This window comes from Mucor mucedo (genome assembly GCF_025094135.1).
Source record: "Mucor mucedo strain NRRL 3635 chromosome Unknown EV154scaffold_24, whole genome shotgun sequence".
NCBI lineage: Eukaryota > Fungi > Mucoromycota > Mucoromycetes > Mucorales > Mucoraceae > Mucor > Mucor mucedo.
In genome coordinates, this window is record NW_026252308.1 from 151,137 (window position 1) to 172,349 (window position 21,213).

The 21,213-nt window shown below is 35.1% G+C and overlaps 7 protein-coding genes across 7 annotated transcripts; 1 reads left to right on the top strand and 6 right to left on the bottom strand.

Annotated features, from left to right (window-relative positions):
• Positions 1–13: 13 nt before the first annotated feature.
• Positions 14–739, top strand: EV154DRAFT_561263 (uncharacterized protein; the record flags this gene model as incomplete). Its single annotated transcript, XM_051605664.1, has 1 exon — positions 14–739. The coding sequence occupies one exon, from the start codon at positions 14–16 to the stop codon at positions 737–739; it is 726 nt and encodes a 241-aa protein (XP_051459931.1).
• Positions 430–2,551, bottom strand: EV154DRAFT_144958 (Poly(A) polymerase central domain-containing protein). The gene is made up of 6 exons (XM_051594078.1): positions 2,432–2,551; positions 2,117–2,366; positions 2,013–2,066; positions 1,261–1,949; positions 955–1,205; positions 430–898 (listed from the first exon to the last, which is right to left on the bottom strand). The coding sequence occupies exons 1-6, from the start codon at positions 2,512–2,514 to the stop codon at positions 747–749; spliced, it is 1,479 nt and encodes a 492-aa protein (XP_051459932.1). The 5' UTR covers positions 2,515–2,551; the 3' UTR covers positions 430–746.
• Positions 2,552–4,404: 1,853 nt separating this feature from the next.
• EV154DRAFT_460895 (uncharacterized protein) lies at positions 4,405–5,299 on the bottom strand. Its single transcript, XM_051597532.1, has 2 exons — positions 5,076–5,299; positions 4,405–5,018 (listed from the first exon to the last, which is right to left on the bottom strand). Exons 1-2 carry the CDS (start codon positions 5,210–5,212, stop codon positions 4,487–4,489), a joined length of 669 nt encoding a protein of 222 aa, XP_051459933.1. The 5' UTR covers positions 5,213–5,299; the 3' UTR covers positions 4,405–4,486.
• Positions 5,300–11,392: 6,093 nt separating this feature from the next.
• Positions 11,393–11,968, bottom strand: EV154DRAFT_549849 (uncharacterized protein). The gene has a single exon (XM_051604893.1). The coding sequence runs from the start codon at positions 11,814–11,816 to the stop codon at positions 11,421–11,423; it is 396 nt and encodes a 131-aa protein (XP_051459934.1). The 5' UTR covers positions 11,817–11,968; the 3' UTR covers positions 11,393–11,420.
• Positions 11,969–15,047: 3,079 nt separating this feature from the next.
• On the bottom strand, positions 15,048–16,292 carry EV154DRAFT_479271 (uncharacterized protein; the record flags this gene model as incomplete). Its single annotated transcript, XM_051598243.1, has 5 exons — positions 15,048–15,194; positions 15,293–15,375; positions 15,776–15,841; positions 15,899–16,146; positions 16,210–16,292. The coding sequence occupies 5 exons, from the start codon at positions 16,290–16,292 to the stop codon at positions 15,048–15,050; spliced, it is 627 nt and encodes a 208-aa protein (XP_051459935.1).
• Positions 16,293–16,777: 485 nt separating this feature from the next.
• Positions 16,778–17,731, bottom strand: EV154DRAFT_479272 (uncharacterized protein; the record flags this gene model as incomplete). The annotated part of the gene is made up of 4 exons (XM_051598244.1): positions 16,778–16,844; positions 16,906–17,012; positions 17,083–17,298; positions 17,375–17,731. 4 exons carry the CDS (start codon positions 17,729–17,731, stop codon positions 16,778–16,780), a joined length of 747 nt encoding a protein of 248 aa, XP_051459936.1.
• A 1,246-nt stretch (positions 17,732–18,977) lies between these two features.
• On the bottom strand, positions 18,978–21,170 carry EV154DRAFT_501462 (major facilitator superfamily domain-containing protein). The gene is made up of 7 exons (XM_051600692.1): positions 20,847–21,170; positions 20,736–20,791; positions 20,344–20,673; positions 20,218–20,289; positions 19,936–20,165; positions 19,732–19,868; positions 18,978–19,677 (listed from the first exon to the last, which is right to left on the bottom strand). The coding sequence occupies exons 1-7, from the start codon at positions 21,076–21,078 to the stop codon at positions 19,163–19,165; spliced, it is 1,572 nt and encodes a 523-aa protein (XP_051459937.1). The 5' UTR covers positions 21,079–21,170; the 3' UTR covers positions 18,978–19,162.
• Positions 21,171–21,213: the final 43 nt, after the last annotated feature.

A 21,213-nucleotide genomic window follows, 5' to 3' on the forward strand; every position in this document is an offset into this window, starting at 1 on the left:
TGTCTTTTTTAGCATGGCTTCATTTGATCTATTCGGTGAACTGTCATCGGAAGAACAAAATGAATTGGAAAAACGTCAAACACAACTCAGACAAAATGTACAGGAAAAGCTGAAGGCTTTACCACAGGATCCTTTAGATCGTACCATGGCAGATAATCGCATGGTGTTCACCCATAAACGTCAAGCATTATTTGGAAAGCCTGGAATCCATTGCAATTTACTGTCAAAGGAGGAATGCCGGGACATTTTAAATATTTGCAACAAACGAACTGAATGGACTACGGCTCGTCATTCAGCCTTTGCTACAACTGATATACCCATTCGCAGCGATCCCCGCTTGGCATATTTGGAGTCCCTTGTCAAACAGAGGCTTTTTCCCGAATTGGCCCATTTTTACGGATTCAAGGTAGCTGATTTAGACTTTCGAGATATATTTTTAGTTAAATATAGTGCAAAAGCACAAAAAGGGCTGAAAATGCATACAGATGGCTGTTTGTTTTCTTTGACTTTGCTCATCAGTGACCCTACTGATTTCGAGGGCGGTGGAACTTATTATCAAAGCATTGATAAAGTCTTACATTTAAATCAAGGTGATGTTGCTTATCATGATGCTCGCGTTATGCACAGTGGTATTGATATCACAAAAGGATCGAGGTACATTTTAGTGGCTTTTATTGATACTAAAGATACTATCGATAAGGATAAAAGAGCCAACAAAACAATGTTGAGATCACAATAAAATCAATTTATTGGCTGGTATCAATACCCATAATTTTTGCAACGCCCTCTTTTTTCAGAGCGGTAATTGCCCATTTTACATCCTCATCATGTCGATTTCTTTTACTTTCAAGCAAAGCAAGACAAGACTTTGTCTCTTCCGTTAAATCAACTGTTGTATCTACAAAATTTGGTTATTATTTTCCTAAGTTCGTTTCGACAGAGGGTTTATTTTACCTGGTTCGATTAACTGAACACCAATAAATTGGTAGATTATATTGATCACACCAGGATTCAGGTCCCCCATCGCACCTATTTCTTTCGCTTCGTTAAGTGATGCACCATTTTGTAATGCTAAATATTCCTGTGTTGTTCTGTACTGGCTTGATACGATCGTAGGATCTACCATGCCTTGAATTTGCTTCACCCTAGGACATGTTTCGATAAATGATAGAAATTGTGGAAGTGAATATTGCATTTTTCGTGTCCTGTCAAATTGTGATTAATAACAGAATAAAGAAGCTTGATTGTTGTAAACTTTACCAGATATCATGACTTTTGAATGTGGTTGAGGTTGTGGTGATACATATAAAATTATCATACCGTTTAAAATAATTAAGAGGGTTGAATAGCTTTCCCATTATGGATTGCTTATTGGTATTGGTATTAAGGATGACTTGCGCTCTTTGGAATTCTCGGGTCATTATCTTCAAGGTCGATTTTGTTACAAAAGGAGCGACACTGGAAACTGGGTAGCAGGGAGAAACAATGGGCATGGTTGCGTTATGAAAACAAGTGAGCTCATTATAAGACACCCGTGTTCCATTTTCCCCAGGTATAAAATCCGTAAATAATACGGGTGTTTGCCATGGCCACGTAGCCCAAGTTTCGAAGAACGAATATAGTAAATGCGTGATAGACAGATCTTTAAACTTGACACTTTCGATCAAATAAGTTTTCAGAAGTAGCAATGTCCAGGAGCTTCCATTCAAGTAGCCAGCAGGTTTACTGTATATATCTCGTACTGTGGCCCAATGTTTTATACACTGTAGTGATTTCTGAAATATGTACACATGGTCCCGTCGAATTTGTTCCTTGATAAATTTATTGACTCTGGGCCCATCCATACTAGCAAGACAAACAGGATCGATTCTGTTCAGCAGTGTATCGTCTAGTAAATCCAGATTATCCTTTAATCTTTCGCCTCTTAGCCTCACAAAGGATATGTCAATCTTGTATATTGTAAAAAAAAAAGTTTAAGTAGAACGTAATTTTGGCTATATTCCATTACTTACAGATATGGAGTCGATAACGCATTTTATAATCGGGACGGCTGTTTTTTTGATAATCTATATCAAAGTCAATAGCTCACTCCATAATTTTGAATGCTTACACTTACTTCGACATCTCGAACTGTGGGTTGGAATTTCAGTAACTCTGGAACAATTTTAAAGAAATCGTTACGCTTTACAATCCATGGACAAATTAATACAAGGTCAATGTCTGCTCCTTTTGTATAACCACCTAATGCATATGAGCCAAATGGTGATAGAAGACATTCAATTTCCCCTCGTTTGTAATCGTTATTATATTGTACTTTTCTTTGGAAACTTGCAATTAAATTATGTAGCAATTTCAATACTTGTTTCCTGATAGACGTATAAGAATTTTAATTTATGCATCTCGCAACTCGTGTTATTTCGTGAATATGAACCTTTTTATTCCCTCTTCCTCATTTTCAATGACTTCATGTTGTTGCAGATACTGAACCCAGTCGCCATCATTTATGTCTGGCATCGTCTTTTAGAGAATAACGAAAGAAAAAAGACGCCTGGACTTTGTGCTCACCCCGGAAACCTCCTTCTTTTTGTAGTCAAAATGACAGTAGCCAATAACCAGTCACCAAAGACTTCAATTTTACAATGAATATTTTTACATGAACGGAAGCAAACCATAAATTTCAACACAAATACATGCTCATTTGAAAAAAATATTTGCAGCCTCTTTTTAGTATAAAATGATACCTTCTTACCCTCTTAACGCTGCTTGACATGAAGTGTTTGCGACCAGTCGTACCTGAAAGTTTTTACTTTAAAGAAACTGTATCACCCCAGCGGACGTGGCCTGATAGCACTTCGTTCTGTACTTTAATTTCGGACCAATAAGTTTTATTTTCAGACAAATGAAGATCTATTTAGCAAAGCATACAGTCAGATTTGAGCGAGTCAACCATCCGCCAATATCCGACCCTATACTAAGGCTACACGTACCGTTAATTGTCCTTGAGAAAAGCAGGTGTCCCAAGGTTCAAATCTTTATCAAGTACTACACTGTGGAATATCCCCAGAATCTTCCAAACAACTTTTTGCAGTAAGGCTTTTGGTACCTGCTGTGTAAAGTGGTTCACAAACAATTATCTGTTAACGACTTTCAAGCAAAATATTCAAATATTTGTGAGGTACTTGAAATATTGGCAGAAACCTAATAATTTCAGGGACATAAACCTGATTGTAAAAAAAAAAAAAAAAAAAAAATAGGCTGATAAATTTCGCTAAAGTCCTTGTAAGTGCATGTGTTATAAGAACTATTATAATGAACTTTTGAAACATCATCTGCAACCATTTCATTTGTTTGACTTATAAACATTTTACCGGAATTGATCAGTGGAAGCACTAGTCTACGAGATAATTACATAAAAAGATGTTAAGAAGTCTGTCGTCGAATGTCTTGTATTGTATCAAGGGTTATCATCTAATTCTATAACCGCTATTGCTAATAATACTCTAGACATGTTTTTTTCTGCTTGACTTAGTTTTTAAATTATGCTGTTTACTTGATCTTACCACCGAAAGGCATAAAAGACATTCAAAGCTGTTTTACAAGAAAATCATGGAAGAAGACGCTTTGTGAATGAACAGTAAACCTGTTGTAATAAAATATTTAAGGTTAGATTATGAGCTTTTATAAAACCATAACTTAAAGAACCGTCTTTTTTCTTCAATAAAGAAAGAAATCAGGTATTTATATTAGAGAAAAGCGATACAATCAAATTGCAATAAACTAAATGACAAAATAATACAGTGTGTGTAACCAATTTATGTAAACTTGTAACCATCTGTGCACTCCTTGTTTTTTTTTACTAACTTGATTTGTCAAGTTTAACACGATACTTTCGTACTCAACCCTCTTCAGGAACATAGTTGTTAGCAACTAACGTTTTCTAGATAAATAGGCGCATCGTACCAGAATATACTAACACCTCGTTTTATAAAAGTCTATCAATTTCAACAAACGCTAATTTTTTTACTAAATGATAATCAAGTTATTGGTACAACATTGAGATCATTCAAGCCCGTCATTATCCTGTCAGTTCTGGAATATGCCTATTTATAACTAATCTAAGTTGGTATTAAAAAAGAAATTGCGATCGACGGCCCTTTTCAGTGTTGTGGTTACAAAGAGAGAGAGAGAGGAAAAAAAGAGAAAACAATGCAGTTTGTTCTATTGAACAAACATTAATGCTTAACCTCCATATTGATCTTCGTCAATCAAAAGCATATCGACCAGATTTAGAAAAAAAAATTGCCCCGCGTTGAAAATAAAACTGATAGCCCTTAACATGAAAAAGTTCTCCCACTTTTGTAACTATAAAAACAAATGGGGAGAATACCAGTCACCGTAAATCATATCTTTGATAAGCATTTATGATAAAGTTTAAGTAATACAAAGTCAACCGATTATGTAAAAGCGTATATTAAATGTGTATAAATTAAATTAAAGCCATGACAGCGGCACCAGCAACAGCAACAGCTCCAAAAGCAACCTTATTTGAACTACCTGCAGAGGTGGATGAAGAAGCAGCGGGGGTAGCAGAAGAAGAACCATGTGCTGATTGAGAAGCACCAGAAGGAGCAGCTTTAGAAGGAGCACTAGAAGCAGCAGCTGAAGGAGCGGCAACCGAGGGTGCAGCAGGAGTAACGGCAGCTCCAGATGAGGCAGCTCCAGAGGCCGCAGCACCAGAGGCAGCAGCACCAGAAGCGGCAGCACTAGAAGAAGCAGCACCAGATGAGACTGGAGCGTTTCCATTTTTAATAGTAAATTGGCCGGTATAAGATACATTAGGCGACACGCCCAAAACAAAAGCGTAGTTGTCACCAGGTAAAATGTCGGTAGGAACATCCCATGAGTAAGTACCGAGTTTAGAATCAACGTTTTCTGCAATGGTGATCAAAGGTTGGATATTTGTGGAGATGCCTTGAGCTAAAACGATCTTGGTAATGACATCAGATACAGGATTAATCCTAAAAAGTCATAAATGTAAGTAAAACGATTACATATAATTAAGTATATAATATTACCAGTTGATGACAGCAGGCTTACCAGCATTATACACTGTACCAGTTAAGGGAGATGTAATGAAGACAGGACCAGTGTATTGTTGACCAGAAACAGCAACTGCAGCGACAGCGTAAATAGCAGCAAAAATAAACTTCATTTTTATTTTGTTTTGTGTAAAAGGTGGTATTGGGAATGAAAGATTTAAAAATAAAACTTTTCCTTGGTTTTTATACTTTTTTTATTTTATTTCGGGAACCGTTATAAAAGAGGAGTAGCTCGGAAGGACCAATATAGTAAGTAGACGCCATGTTTTTAAACAAATCAGCCCAATAGAATTGGATTACCAGATAATTTAAGAATAAATAAGTCTTTTAATAGCTTTTAAGAAAAAAAAAAAAACTTTTAAGATTGAGCAGATAATTATTTTGGTTTGTTTTCTTTCCATTTACGCTCACTTAAAACAAAAATAAATATATCTTTTTTTAAAATAGCTAAAACTGTTACCTAAACGCAATTTATGATTGAAATTCGTTTTTTGGAAGCGATCAAACCTAGGCCCTGATTATGTGCTCTCGAATTTTTTAAAGTGATCAAGAATTTTTTTTGGCCAATCAAGCAGTTTGGGAGTGTTCTAATAGCGCACACAAAAACTCCAGCATAAATGACTTCATCCTAGCCTTTTTAGCAAACGTAATTCGTTGAGCTCATCCTACCAGCTTTCTAAACTTTAATTTGTACTACTTTTTATCTTTATTTCACATTTCCGAAACATGGTATAAATTAGCAGAGAACGAGTTAGATTCATTTTCTATTACAAGAATTACAATGAGGAGAACGTTAAAAAATATAGCAGAATTATTGACGATCTACAAAATGTCGACATTTGTTACGATGAGGATCCTACAAAGCCTTTTCTATGTTCTTTAACGTTAATGGAACTTTAACCATCGAAATACAATCGATATCCGGCTGTATTTGAGAAAAGCAGTGGCAACACATAACATTTTTCTTTTTAGAATCATTTCGAGCGAGAAAGAATAATCAAACATCAGGGTCTTTTCGTGATTGATTGATTTTTTTATTTTTTTATCACAACCATCTTTTGTGTAAGCTTCAACACGTTCAAATATGTTGATGGTGTTGACGTGTGGTAAATTGTCAATGACAATCTTCTTGGCTAAGGGGGCTGTGCCTGGAATTAAAAGAAAAGGCTAAATTTCTCCATAATGATTTTTACTTTAAGTCTGCAAGATCGGAGGAAAGTCCCGCGGAGTCAAGCGTAACCAAGCAGATCTTGGTAGTATCATTAGCAAACTGCAAAAAATCTATAAAAAGACGTCGCTTTTTAACAAGAAACGTAAAATTGTAATCAAGAGTATGTCGTACCATCTTGCATACTTCTATCAATATTTCTCAGATTCTTTATTATGTCGTTTGCAGGGCTTACGTTCGTTGACACAAATCCCCTCTCTAACAACGATCGCTCTTTTAAACGATCTACCATCAATTGAAGAAATCGAATTCAATTCTTGTTGATTTTCGGGTATATCCCACAACAACGAACCCTGCTTTATTCAAAACTTTAATTTGGGCTTGGTAATGGTTTAAGCGACAGACAGTGCTCTCAATAATCCAATATATGATGGAGTATAATCAGTATGTCTTATCAATGTGCTCTTCTTTGAAGACTTCAGCTTCTAGCATGCAACACTCTCTTGCTTCAATAAGTGGTGAGCCGACAAAAAAGTTACATCTCTCAAACAATGAGAACTACTTTGCCTTGATTGTATGTCAAAGTGTATCTTAATCAACAATCTTTCAGCCCAGTTTTGGTATGGGGAGCCCTCTTTAGAAGTGATGATCTACTCAATTTGACTATCATGCCTAAATGAAATGATACGCAATACTCCATTCAACCTAGAAACAGCGTTTCCACCTCTCGAACAAGAAAAGGGCATGGACATTCTAATATATGCAGATTGTCGACAGCTCTAGAAATTTCCATATTCGAACTCCAGGTCCCTTTAAAAATTGGATGGTATAATTTATCTTACTATTGTTCACCTGCATGTCAATTATGTTAAAGATACAATTGTACGCGATAAATGCTAAGAACTTTTCATTCCTCAACGGATTCATAAGGCTGTAAACTATGTGATAAAAACCAAAAAGCCCCATACGATTACCAGTCAATTAATCGATAAAACCAATATTATTTGCTTTCAACAATGTTGACTTTTAAACAATAATGACCACTCTATGGTAACTCTGTGCCCGCTGATCATCCAGATCTTTTTTAATTTTCGCTTACAAGCCTTTTAAAAAATATGCAAATAAATCAAGAGGGTCCAATTCCAAAAGAAAGCCAGAAAGAAGAAATAAGGGTGAAAAATCTTCTTCCACGAAAGGGTGGGTTTGGATTCAATGAAATCAATGCCATTGAAGGGATCGCTTAAAGATCAACTCAAGTATTTCCCAGTTACATATGACAAAATTGATGGTAATGTAGAAGAAGAAGGTGACTTTTTTTATTTTATCAATTTCATTTACCTGTAATGGCCAACTGACGTTAATTGTCTAACGTATATTCTTTCTGGTAGGTCTATACTTGAAGGGACACACCGATTAACTATTTTTAACCAACTTTCGACGGTTTCTGTCACTAGTATCACTGCGGGACATGTTGCTGATCCTAAACAAGAAGAAACCCCTGGCTTCTTTTTTGATTCGACACCTGCAGATAATGTCATCGAGCCTGAAATATTCTTGACCATTTTGAAGGAATAATTGATATATCCAACGACCAGCAAAATAAAGTGGAACATCGTCCAGATAAATCTACCATCTAGATATAGAAGATGGTCATGACGATAATGATGGTGATGACAAAAATAAAGATGAGTATGATGGCGGCAATGATAATGAAGATGGTTGCTATGCTTTTTGAAGGATGTTGCATTGTCAATTAGCAGCATCAATCAAAAAATGGGACATCTTTCATACTTGGGAAAAAATGATCTATTACAATTCAATAATCTCACACAGAGATACAAGTTAGCTCCGGATAATATGTAGTGAACGTTATATTGCAAGGTACCACCATGGATGAAATATATGAAATGGGCTCTCAGTGTTTATGTGAAATATTATATATTGCGTGGGCTTATCATATACTTCGATGTATTGGAAAATGTACCAGAAATTTTGAAGGACAATTTCAGAGGGATTATGCAACAGGAAAGAAGCCGCTTTAAGAAACAGACTAAAACGCAACGGAAATTCAAGTTACGAAAGAAGGAGAAAAGGAGACATCTAGGCAGGATAAGAACGATTTTTTGGATCAATAATGTTGAGCTTGAAGAAAATAAATTAACAAGAAATGCCAACTTATCTTATTTTAGAATATCACACGAGTTTATTATAAGAGACCATATACAAACCTATATGAGTTTTTGAACCTCGCATACCTTGGTCGTAACATGGTTATACCAAAAATGGCAAACTTATTTCAATTGCAGTCCTCGCATTCAGGTTGAAACAGAAAGTATGTAAAGGGGAGAACGAGTAATGAACATATCGACGCTATTACTCCTATTTTTACAGGAACATTATACTTCGAAAGGTATCAAAAACCTGTATACCACTATCCTATAAAGAGTACTTTAAAATATGAGCAATTATGTAGTGAAAACTAAGCCTTTTCTGTTCACAAGGTAGCATGATGGAAGTAATCCTGGAGTGATGCGAGTTAATCGGAACCGTGGAAAATTAATCGTTTCGGACTCTGTACAATTTCGCCTAGTAACATTGGCCGTATGTTGGCTGCCATGGGTAATTTTTTTTTTTTTTTTTTTTGCACAGAATTTAAATTATTTCACAAACTGACAGTGTTTATTATTAAAATAAAGGGAACTCAACTGAGAGCAACCACAAAACATGTTCATGAGAGGAGGTAGAAGTGATTCGGGAGCATAAAATAACACATAGCTATGTTGCACGTCCAACATGTGATGTCGTTTGATGGATTGGGATCTCCGTTTGTGTAACAAATGTACCGGACATAAAAATCTGTATGAACCAGAAAGTTGCCATCTCACACGATGTTGTTTCACAACAAACATTATTTGAATGTAATTTCACTAGCTTTATTTTAAGGTCACAAATACATGATTGAGTCAATTCATGTATTGTGTCGTATGATGCCATGCACCCACATCATGCTAGTTTACTGTATGGAACCCGTATGCATAATGTTTCTTATTTTATTTTATTTTGCAGCAAATTTACATTACGATTATTTGGTTTAATATAAGTGTTTTGCTTTGACTCGATTGTCAGAAAATGACCCTAGATTTGTGCGATAAACAAATATTCGGCGTTGTGGATTTGATTGGGTCCCACATGCAGTGACAGGACTAATGATTCTAAAAATAACAAAGGCAATTCAGTATAAACGTTACACCATCGACCTTTCCTTGTTAATTTGGAAAAATTATAAACAAAACAAAAAAAAAAGAGATTCTAGAAATCCGCAGTTGCTCAATGCAGAGAGCTAAAAAGAACACAGTAGTTTTCGCTTTCCTCTGATCCAAATTTGTTCTGATCTTCAAGCATGCTCAATTTTAAGCAATATTAAGTTTATCAGCATTCTCTTCATGTTAATAAAATCCGTTCTTAGTTTTCGTCGTGAACTCTTGACTAAGAAGAGCAATCAGCTGTCGCTTCATGCGATATGGTTAGTATCATAACTCTAAATTACTTCTCTTGTGTCTTTTAAGCCTTTCCATGCGGAACGCTTCTTTCCTCCAATACCGGCATCGATGAATTTCGCACAAAGTTCTGGAGTGATGAAGCTGTTTTCTTTTTAATGTGGCGACATGTAAATTGAGATCAAATTTGCACTTGTTCTTATTTTAGATAGCGCTACTCTTCGATATTCAGCCATTCGAATCTCATCTCAATGCCCTTCTGTATATTTTTCACAACAGATAACCATACATGTTTAGTAATTAGAATGCATAGCGTCAACATGAGTATGGTTGAAAATAGTAATATATCATGTAAACGAGAACTCCGCAATGTGTCATTGCCGATAAAAACTGAGATTCCAAGTCAAACCAAAGTCTATTTAGCAGAGAGTAATAATCAATAAAAATTGATGTGTATTGATGTCCACATAATGTACCTATAAAATTCTTGGGCTTAAAATACAAGAGCGAGGGCTGACAACTTTAACATATAATACTATCTTATGCGAAGAGCGATGCAAGTATAACGGGAAGCGAAATAAAAAAACCGTACCGGTTTTCATTTGTAAAGCAACGATATCCAACGAGAGCAATAAAAACAATTGGTATAATTATTAAAAATTTGGCAGAATGACTAAACAGGTATTTATACACGATCATTCATTTGATACCAGAACTAATACGATGGTCACTTATAAAAAGTTTATAACTTTATTTTTCTGTAAACCCATGAAAAATGGTCGGGTTTGAGAGTATCTACGTATAAGCATACGTTTTTGGTGCCTAGTTCTATTTAGCTATATGATCTGTAGCATGTAAACAAGAGGTAATACATGCCAAGGTCATTTAATAAGAGAGATGAGCTAACACGATCCCATCGATTTTTTTTAGATTTGTAAGTTCGTTTTATGTATTTTTTTTTTTTTTTTTTTTTTTTTTTTTTTTTTGGAACATTATGGTTAGACGACGACATTGCCTAAATTGCGTCCAAGCGTTACCACCACATTTATTGATCATGGATCATTAAGTTTAAAAAAAAACTTACAATAATCTATTGAATCTGCTCCAATTATTCTAACTGTCTATTGCAAATAGCATGATTGTAAATGTGGTGATTCTCAAATACCTTAAGATAAAAGATCAAATGAATTGTGTAAAAATATTTCTAAATTAAAAGGGACGGCTATGCAGATGTATCCCCATCGCTCCCCACAGTCAACACAAGACTAAATCAAATTTGGAAAAGTATATTTCGTGAAAAAAAAAAAATCTGAACCAAGATACACAAGGTATTTGGTCTGCAATATTTTGCAAGTGATAACATGTATACTTGTTTTGAGTCATTTCTGTTTTTAAGTAAAGCGGTTCACTTTATGAGTCTTATTTCTTATTTGATTCTGATGTTTCTCTTATGTATAACTTTATGGTGAATGACGAATATCACAACTAATATATCGATTATTTTTTATGCTAACATGCATTTGTGAATTTTTATCAAGGGTTGCTTTCTGGAATACATAACACAATTGTATGTAAAGATGTAACAGTGTAATATCGTAATATATTTTGTGAGGTATAGACAAAGTGAAGTTAAGTTTTATTGGTATATTATAGTGTCTACTTTTTAAGAGACAAAAATACGAGAAACAGTAAAAAACCAATGATAAGAGGAAATCCCGTGTTCGCTGTTGTATTTGCTTGACTAATCATAGGTGTATAAGGACCACACTGAACAAGGCAACGGTTTGAAGTGGAAAAAGGAAAGCTACTAGCTTGGGCCACCATAAAGGTCTCGAGAGTTTGGCAATTATCAATGGCAGATGTAAACATTCTTGGTTCAATATACGGACATTCTACCCTAACTTGATTTAGTTTACTGGCATTATCTACGCATGCAATAGTATATTGTAAATCAACACCATTTACGGCCACAATATTTTTTATTGGGCATACTCCAGCAGCCATTTCGAACTCTTCGTCGCCAGCTGTATCAGTACTGATAATGAATTCCATCAGGATATATATATTAAGTGGAAAAAGGTTTATAAAATATCGTTAAAATAAAAATGATTCTGTTCTTTTTATATATTGTCTGCTTGAGTTGTGCAACACGCATTTGTATGATGGTGGCGCAAAAAAGAACATTTCTAAATAAAGCACACGATAGCTATCGGAATTCTAACCAAAGCGCGCTAAACCCCTAATCTTATTCAAGCCTCATTCGGCGTTTCTGTCGGAAATCTCAATCCAGCGGCCAGGTAAGATTATCTTGAAGCTATCATTGAAATTCTTACTATTTTTAATTACCTGGGGGAGGAGTGATGGACGGATATTAATTATTAGGATTTAAAATTAGTGAAACTTTAAAATAAATATGTATAAAAAAAGCATTTGCATTCTGTAGTAGAAAAAAAAAAAAACGTCAATACTGATGACGCACAAATTATATATTCCAATCCGTGTTTTTAGCTGTACTTTTTCTACCAATCATTAATTTATCTTTACAATAGTATAATGCTTGATGCGATTGTTAAGTGACTTCCAGTGACACAAGTGATCTTAGATACTAAATAAAAAAAAAAACGCATCATTTTTTAAAAAAAAGAAAATTAATAAGCGTTTGTCAAGTATTATAAAGAAGTTGTATGACCTTAATTAAAAAGCTGTGTTCTCGGGTACTTATGATAGACGACCAGAGAGGGGGGGGGGGGACGGGTACAATTGCATTAAGTAATATAACAGCAGAACTTAGTCGTAAAGAACCCAGGCAAATGACGTCTTTTTACAATTGCATTCCTAGTTAACTGTTTATATAACAAATTTTAACAACAATAATCTTCTTTACGCTGATGGGTTTGCAACTTTTAACCGAATAAATTTTTTGAATAAAAAACGGTGACACTGTCCTATTACCCGGGAGCTTAGTAAGACGGTTAACAGAAATCAACAGAAGTCACCAAATACTATCCTTTTGCGAAATTGCCAGCTCTTGATCTGATTGATTAAACTCCTGGACAGTACTGAATATAGTTCCTGCTATTTAAATAGTTCATACGAGTGTTATATAAATTTATGAGGCTTGCACCGAATTAATTGTTATCTCCCCGCCTTGACTTTTGCTTACTTACATTGCTTTCTGTAAGGATGTCTGTTTGTGTAACAATAGCCATACAGTGAGTCACCATTTAAAGGATACACAGGCTATAAATAAAGCCACCTTCGTCTACCTATAGCTCTCTGGGAGTGGCTGGTATATTTGTAGTCTCAAATCAAGTGAGATTTACCAGCGCCTCGCTTCCATGTTTGTTAAAATAAAAAATAAAAGGAAATGATTTGGGTCCATATGGTATACTCTTGAAAAGGTTGCCTTTACATACATTGTGCAGCTGTTCCAACGTATAATATATTATCCGGAATAATTGCTGTTTTGTCAAAAAACGGGGATTTCGAATCAGAGGCGTATGTCAATTGCTCACGCCTGTATCCTTATTCACATAAACGATACTGATATATTGCCATGATATTTATAAGTAATTTAAAGCAAAAATAAGTAACTATAATTACTATGCTGGTGAGGTGTGTGAATTCGCGGTGTTACATGTGATACAGACTTGTGTCATCAAGAGAAGCATTACCTGTCCCTCCCCCCACACCCACACCCACACACATATATACTGGTGCGCACATTCAATTAAACAATCTGGATTTACCGGAGAATCGATGTAGTTATCAAAAAAAAATTTTTTTTGTGTATTTATAATTTTGTTTCTACACAGAGGCATTTCACGATAACTCCGTGGTTGATAAAACGTTTAACTTACGCCCTCTTAACCATGACCAACAAAGATTATCGAAACACTCTCTCAATCAAAATAAGCGTCGACTTTTAATTACGTATTATCGTTATATGCATGATATTCAAGGATATCCAGAGACTAATTCATTCGTTTTATCATTCCGAGATATAGTGATTAATAAAGTTTTTGGCCTCAACTTTATTTTTCACAAGCCTTATATTTATTTCAAAAGGTAATACAGGATCTGGTAGATAACGTGAGAATGGTGGCTTTGGCTTCAAGATCTGCATGCGAGCTACTACCAATGAAGGAAAATAATGAGGTTTTGTTCATACAGATATGTATAAATTATTCTCGTTTGGGCTTTGCAATATGTATATCTTTTTGCCCATTTGGGGTTGAGCAAACTTCTTTAATTAGTTCAATCCCTTTTTCTTTAAATCGTAAATATCCAACAACATTTTTGTTGTGTATAAATAATTCTCTAAAAAGTGATGGGCAGGAAAAAACATTTTAGACCTGGTTCCAGTTCTTCTTCTGTTACAAAATAATACATAGTACCTTCACCTTAAATATCAGTTAAAGCCTATGCCTAGTAGATCAAAGCGAGTAAACAGGAGAAGACCACTCCCAATGGTATTTAAATGCATATTATCGTATTATTTATAAAATTAATATTTGTATTAGGATACTTTAAAAGAAGTTTCGCAGCTATCAATAGTCAGCTCAAAACGTTACAATTAAAAAATATCCTTTAAATCTCCTTTACAACTTTACTACTGCATAACTGATCGGAATACATGCAAACTCAGCCGTTAAACCTGCTTTAGCAAGAGTCACTTCTCAGTGTTGTATACACAAAAATCTCTTCGTGTATGCAAACACTGTTTTGTGAGTTACTTTAGCGAAGAAACTTAAAAAGGCTATTTTGTGTCACCTCACTTACATGCAACATTTGCATTAACAAATGATAAAAACATCTTTTACTATCTGAATCATTTAAGCTTTAGTCTTCATACGTAGCAATTTATCTTCAAGTATCAAGATATATTTAAATAATCAACTTTAAAAACTGCAAACCAATTTTTCTAACGAATGAACATATTTAATGATTGAATGTGTATAAATGGAAGTTTTTTATTTGGTTGAAGGCCGAAAGGGAGAGCTAATTTTAAAGTATTCACCACTGCAATTATTCATTTAATCCGTTTCAACAGGTAAATGGGTGAATGCTTACTAAAAATCCTTCCAAACAAGTAGATGGGTAAATTTACCCAATCTTTTTTTTCTTGAGTAAATGGGGAAACACTTACTAAAAATCCGTCCAGATGGACGGATCAGCCGAGAAATTCTAGCCCTGTTTGGTGTCACTGACTAATAATAGGATGATTCATGGTCTGTACAGATTCAAGAGGTACACAGTAATGAATTTGAAACGTAATCATTATTAATCGTTCGATTCTTTCACCATGGAAAATGTACAGGTATCTTCGTGCACCCAGGACATAGGTACCGCTTCTTCAAATCTACGCTTTCCTTTTGCCCTTGTAAGTTCATTAGACTCGCGTTTCTTGGCTCTATCTAGAGCGATAGTCTTTACGGAATATGGTTTTTAGACTTATGATATAATATATATATATATATATGCATACTTCAATATTACCTTTAAATTATTGAGACATTCGAACATACTCGGGATCTAAGAGACTTCCGTAATGGAACTGCAAAGTCAGAACGAAGAGAGCAACACCATTTAGTTGTAAAAATAAAAAATGCTGTGGGCAAATGCAATATTTGTTTATAGCATTTATCTTTTTTGGTAGCACAAATGCATGAATCCATAAATTCGGAATATTTTTCGTTATAAAATATGTTAATAAAAGCCTCTTCCCGCGAGAGTTCGCATTGACGCTTAAATTAACCGTCCTATTTTCTTCTTCTTGAAAAATAGATGAAAAAAATCATGAGTCAACATTATTGCAATTTGTATCACCGTTTATTTATATTTAAACGGTCTTGCTGGTTTTTTTTATTATAACATACCATAATAGAAGTTTTGAATTCCAGAAGTTTTCATTGAGGGATGCCTTATTTTTTACTCCCTTTCGCGTCTGTTTTTTTTTTGCATTTAAACGCAACAACCTATGTTTGCAAATCGTCAAGCATACAACTTACTGACCCTGGTGCATAGGATAGAAATGATTGCCCATCGATTCATTTTGTACAATGAGCAATGACTTCCTATTTATAAAAAACGAGTAAATAACAGTTTTAATAGATAAACAGTTTTCTATCTACCTTCAACTAGAATACCGCATACGGTAGGAGGGTCGATACGATAGATTACCAAATTATTGAGCATGACCTTCATCTGCTGTCCGAGCTTTACGAGGTCTGACGGGGGCCTTCCTGAACCAGCATTTGTTGGCTTTACTTCTGCGATTGTAACATCGTGCCTGATCGATCTTACTTTGACATATGCAATATAATCGGGGTTGAACTTTCCTTGGTCGTTTTCATGCTGCTGATTTAGTCTTGAATTAGCCCTACAAAAAATCTTAGTCTAACCTTGTTTGCCCAATACACATTTTTTTTTATCGTTTTTTTACCATTGGTGCTTAAGCAGGTTCTCAATCCCAAAAATCAACTTGATAGCATATGAAAAAACCGAATGGACTGTTGTAGTTGACATATACTTGGGTCTTCTTTATTTGAAGTTCCGAGACTGGTATATATATCAGGTTTTATCCTATTTTAATAAAGTCCATCTTTTTTCTGTCTCGTATTTTATACAACAGTGGCTTTGTCGTTTGTGTTAATGGCTTCAGCCAACATGCCAATTGTTGCTGCTTGAAGTGCCCAGAAACACCACCACCAAGCATTGAATCAACACAAAGAATCACCACCGTACTTGAATCAACACAAATAATCACCACCGTACTTGAATCACGAATCATGTTTTTTTTACATGGGTAAGATAAGGTCTCAAATATAAAGGATTCCACTTGTTACTATTATCATTAAATTTGAACTAGAATAAGAGTGTTACTTTATGGTGATGTTTAATACTGTTCCAAGACAACTTAATACATTACATTTTCCAGCTTCATACACCAGGAGTATACGATAAGATTCAAAGAGCAATCCTTATGATCGATGAAACTGGAGATCAAATTGTTATGCCAATCTGTTCCTAGGTACTTGCTTTATATCTTCTGAAAAAAGATATATGCAATCCAATGATCTATTCCATAATTAAGAAATAATTAGAGTATGTTTATATTATTATTTAAACATCATATTACAATAGCCGTAGATCAGAAACTTGATTGGCGTTAGTCTCTGTTAATTCGATGGAACGACATCTAACTTCTTTAAGCTCATCTATCATTTCAGAGCCTTCACTGGCAGGCTTTAAAATAATAACAAAACAAATTACCATCGACTTCTAATACTTTAAATATATAGTAAAATATAATTACCAATCCTTCGTAATCATCTTTTGGAACACTGACACTGTACTTCCTTGATCTCTTCGGATGGTATTTTTGAGAGGTGCAACTGTCATCGGAGTCATTTGCATCATTTTTGTTAATGCCTGACGCGCCTACAACCTCTAAAATCTCATCCACCGTCTTTCCAGCCAAGCTTCCGTGTATCCTGTAGTTTTCCTCCAGCAAAATATGAGCCGCATCTCCCTATTATAAAAATATAAGTGTGAGGATAACTTGAGAACAAAGCAAAATCGTTTTAGTTTTGCTACGCATAGCTTACCTTTGCTTTATCTAACTGATAGGCCTTTTTTGATGTACTGAGATAATGATCGAATCGTACAATTATCTTCTTTTTACGGTAATGTTTTCTTACATAATCAGATAGCTCTCTGATTGGTGTAGGTATATCAGCTATCGCGTTTATTTTTAGAAGCGCCTGGTTGATGGAGCTTAGTGCAGGAGCACTGGAGTCTATCTTCCCAAAAACGGAGGCTACAAACTTTGACGCGACTTTTTCTTCGCTCAGCCAGTCAAAGGCTTTCAAAGAAATGAAAAGGTCCGGCAAGTCATACTTTGTCACTTCGGCTTCTGTTAAGTTGTGGTTTGGTTCAACACCAAAGACAGCATGAACGTCCATTTTGACAAGGACCTTTAAGAATATAAAAAAAAAGAAACTTGCCGGGGTCGGTTTTCTAGACTGCCGAACGGGACCTGCGGCCAGAAATCTTTAGACCTCTGTATTTTTTTTAAACATATTTTTATACCACTTACAAGAATACTGGCCAAGACCAACAGGCCAGTATAAGCACAACCATTCACAGTGAAAAACTGTCATTCACAGTGAAAAACTGTCATTCACAGTGAAAAAACTGTTATTCACAGCGAAAAAACTGTTATTCACAGTAAAAACACTGTTATTCACAGTCATTGAATTCCAAAAACTCATGATCCCTGCTTAGGAGGTCGCCCTCCTATAGCAAAGACTAGCCGCAGCCGCAATATTTCTTTTTCGATTTAGCGTCTTTTGAAAGAAACAAGAGTCATTACTAACTAACCTTTTTACGTTATCGATTACTTACATACGATAGAAAAAATATGTTGAGGGAAAAGAAAAGGAGAAGAATAAAGTGTGTGAACCAGCTTTATTTGTAGGCTGATAAACAAGAGCTTATGTCAGAATGATTTAATTGCTTGTTTCATCATCCATAATGTTTGGGCCTTTACTTAAAATAGAAACATTGGCAAAACCCCCCAAGCAAGCCAGAACTTGGTAATTGTCTATATGCGTTCCAGTAGTAGCTTGTAATGACAGTGAAGCAGATTTTATGACAAACAGAAATCAATCATCCTATGAACTTTAGACGATATAGCATGTCAATTGACTTGTAGACTTAGGTGTAGACCATCACGTGATTCTAAAAAATACGTTCTAGACATTTCCCCTGCGGCCTCTCGTGTAATTTAGTTTTTCTTTTTTTGGCGTTCGAGACTTACAGCCCCCCTCCCCTTCAACTCAAAAGTTAGTCAAAAAGTATTGACGAATTTTTACAAACTGCTACCTTTTTTTAAAAAGAAACAGGAAGTGGCTTACCATCGATGATGAGTAAGACCTCATATAAGGTAGCTCAATTTTTATTATTCATGTTGTTTTTCTACTGCTCAGTATATTCCAGTTGTCATTCTTGAAATTTGCATTTCTGTAGCTAAATAAAAATAATCTCTCGTACTATTGGTTTGGGCATCACTTTTTGTGTTCTTGCAACTAATCAAAGTCAACTGTTTAAATTATATACATATATACATATATATCGTTATTATGGGATGTTCATTCTTATTAGAGTTCGCCTACACATAATGCTCAATAATAATTATGGAAAAAAGAGTTAATTTTTAAAAATAGGCATTTTAATTTTGAAAATTTAGTGATTGTAGTACATTATTGCAGTGATATACGTAGCGGGTAAAGAGGTAAGTTATGTACAGGGTGTCTTTTAACGTTTGGTTAAAAAGAAGAAAATGGGGGGGGGATGGGGTGTATAAATTTACAGTATTGGGAAGGTATAAGATGTTAAGCCATAATAAATCGAAAGAACATGATCCAACTGGTGCAAGCCAGCAAGAAATAAATTGATCCATAAAAGTAGTTTGCTTTCAACGGGTTTAAAGAAACTCGGTTGTTTAGCTTGCTTTCACATGGTCGAATCTTTTTGCGACCTCCGGCATCAAGTATACCATTGTAAATTGAATAGTCAAGTATATTGAGAACCACACCAGAGAAAATGGCCACACACGATACCATTATAAAGAAAACAATCACGCCGTCATATCCTTTATGAGGATCTGCATCCTGTAACAATCCCGTAGCAATATCAAATAGAGCAGCCCCAATATTAGTGCCGGATTTAATTAACCCCATTCCAGTTCCGACAAGCGACAGTGGCAAGATTAAAGGAACAGATGAAACAAGTGCGACTGGTCCAAGAGATAAACTGATACTGAACAAAAGCATTCCAAAAATGGGAAGAACCTGTGTGAATTCTAAAAGGATCATAGAAAATAGCATGGATAACCCGCTACCGATCACTACATAAAACATGTCAGTATCATTTTGGCTTTCAATAATGGATCTAAACTAACTTAACCAAGTGCGCTTCCCATGGCGATCAACGAAAACGCCTAAAAATGGCATTAAGACGACAGGTAAAATCTGGGCAACACTGGCAGTTGCAGCAGCTTTAGAATCGTTATACGAGAATTTAAATTTGACATATTCACTGTTAATAATAGATTGATGAGTAAGATAGTCAATATTATATTTTATAGCACGTCCGTTAGATCTACCTGTTGATATGCAAAAAACAACCCCATCCACCACCCAGTAGAAACTCCATGGATGCGATTAGCCAAAATGAGTGGGGCAGATACATCAACTTATGCCAACTAAAAGACTTTTTACGTTTGATCACTTCGGTTTGTTTACGACATTGGACAGTATTTTTTGACACGGCTTTAAGAAGCGCAATATAGATCAATGTGATCACCATGGAAAACACGCATAACAAGGCAGAAAACTTCAAAAACGCTATTAACAGTCATTTCAGTAGTAGATATCAAATTTCTTACCCATAATCCGTATCCATACCAGCCAGTCCAATTGGCGATAGGAACGACTGTTGCTTGGGCACAAAAGGAAGCCTAAACCTCAAATTAGTTAAATTGAAATTTAATTTTATACAGCAGACATCTTACCAATCTACTGACAGTCAACATGAGCGCAATAACAGCAGCAAGACTCCTTCCTCTAAACCATTGACTTAGTATGGTTTCCTGTACTATAACAACTGTACCGCTTCCGATACCATATAAAATACGACCAAAAATCATGATATAAAGGCTTTTGGATGAGGCTGATATGGCAACAAGAATGTTACCAGATGTGATTAATAAAGTTGTTATTAATGCACCAGGAATTGTGCCAAAAGCATCAATGAAGATTCCGCCAATGACAGGTAGTACAGTATTAACAATAGCAACACTGGATTGAATGACACCGTATTGAGAATTGGTAATGTCGAATTCCTAATAGAAATATTAGATCTGATCTATATCAACTACATGAAAAAATGCCAACAAATCTTTACTTTTTTTATCGTATTTTTCATGGCGCCTAAAGTATGAGCAGCGAAATGGCTACCAACTAATAAATCGATTAATAAGGGAAATTCTAATGATAGAGAGTGCGATGGTTTTACCAGCTAAAAATAAAGCACAGGCAAGAGCGATCAGTTTATATTTCCATTTTTGCTCTGATAGGTAGCAAAAATCGTCGTCCCTGTCTATGGGGAGCTCGTTGCAACGGCTTCTTTTCTTAGGGGCAGCAGCTTGACCTAGATCGACTTTGAATGAACAGCAGGCTGTCTTTTGCAATTGTCCTTTGCAAGATGAATGTATAGCATTTTGCAATAACGGTGTTTGCTCACTCATTGAAAGTCCTTCCTTTTTGAAAAAATAATAAAAATATATTTTGATAAGAAAGAGTGATCATGTAATTCAGAAACAAACAAAAATGGTTAAACAAAAAAAAATGACGGTTAGCAAAAAAAAAAAAAAAAAAAAAAA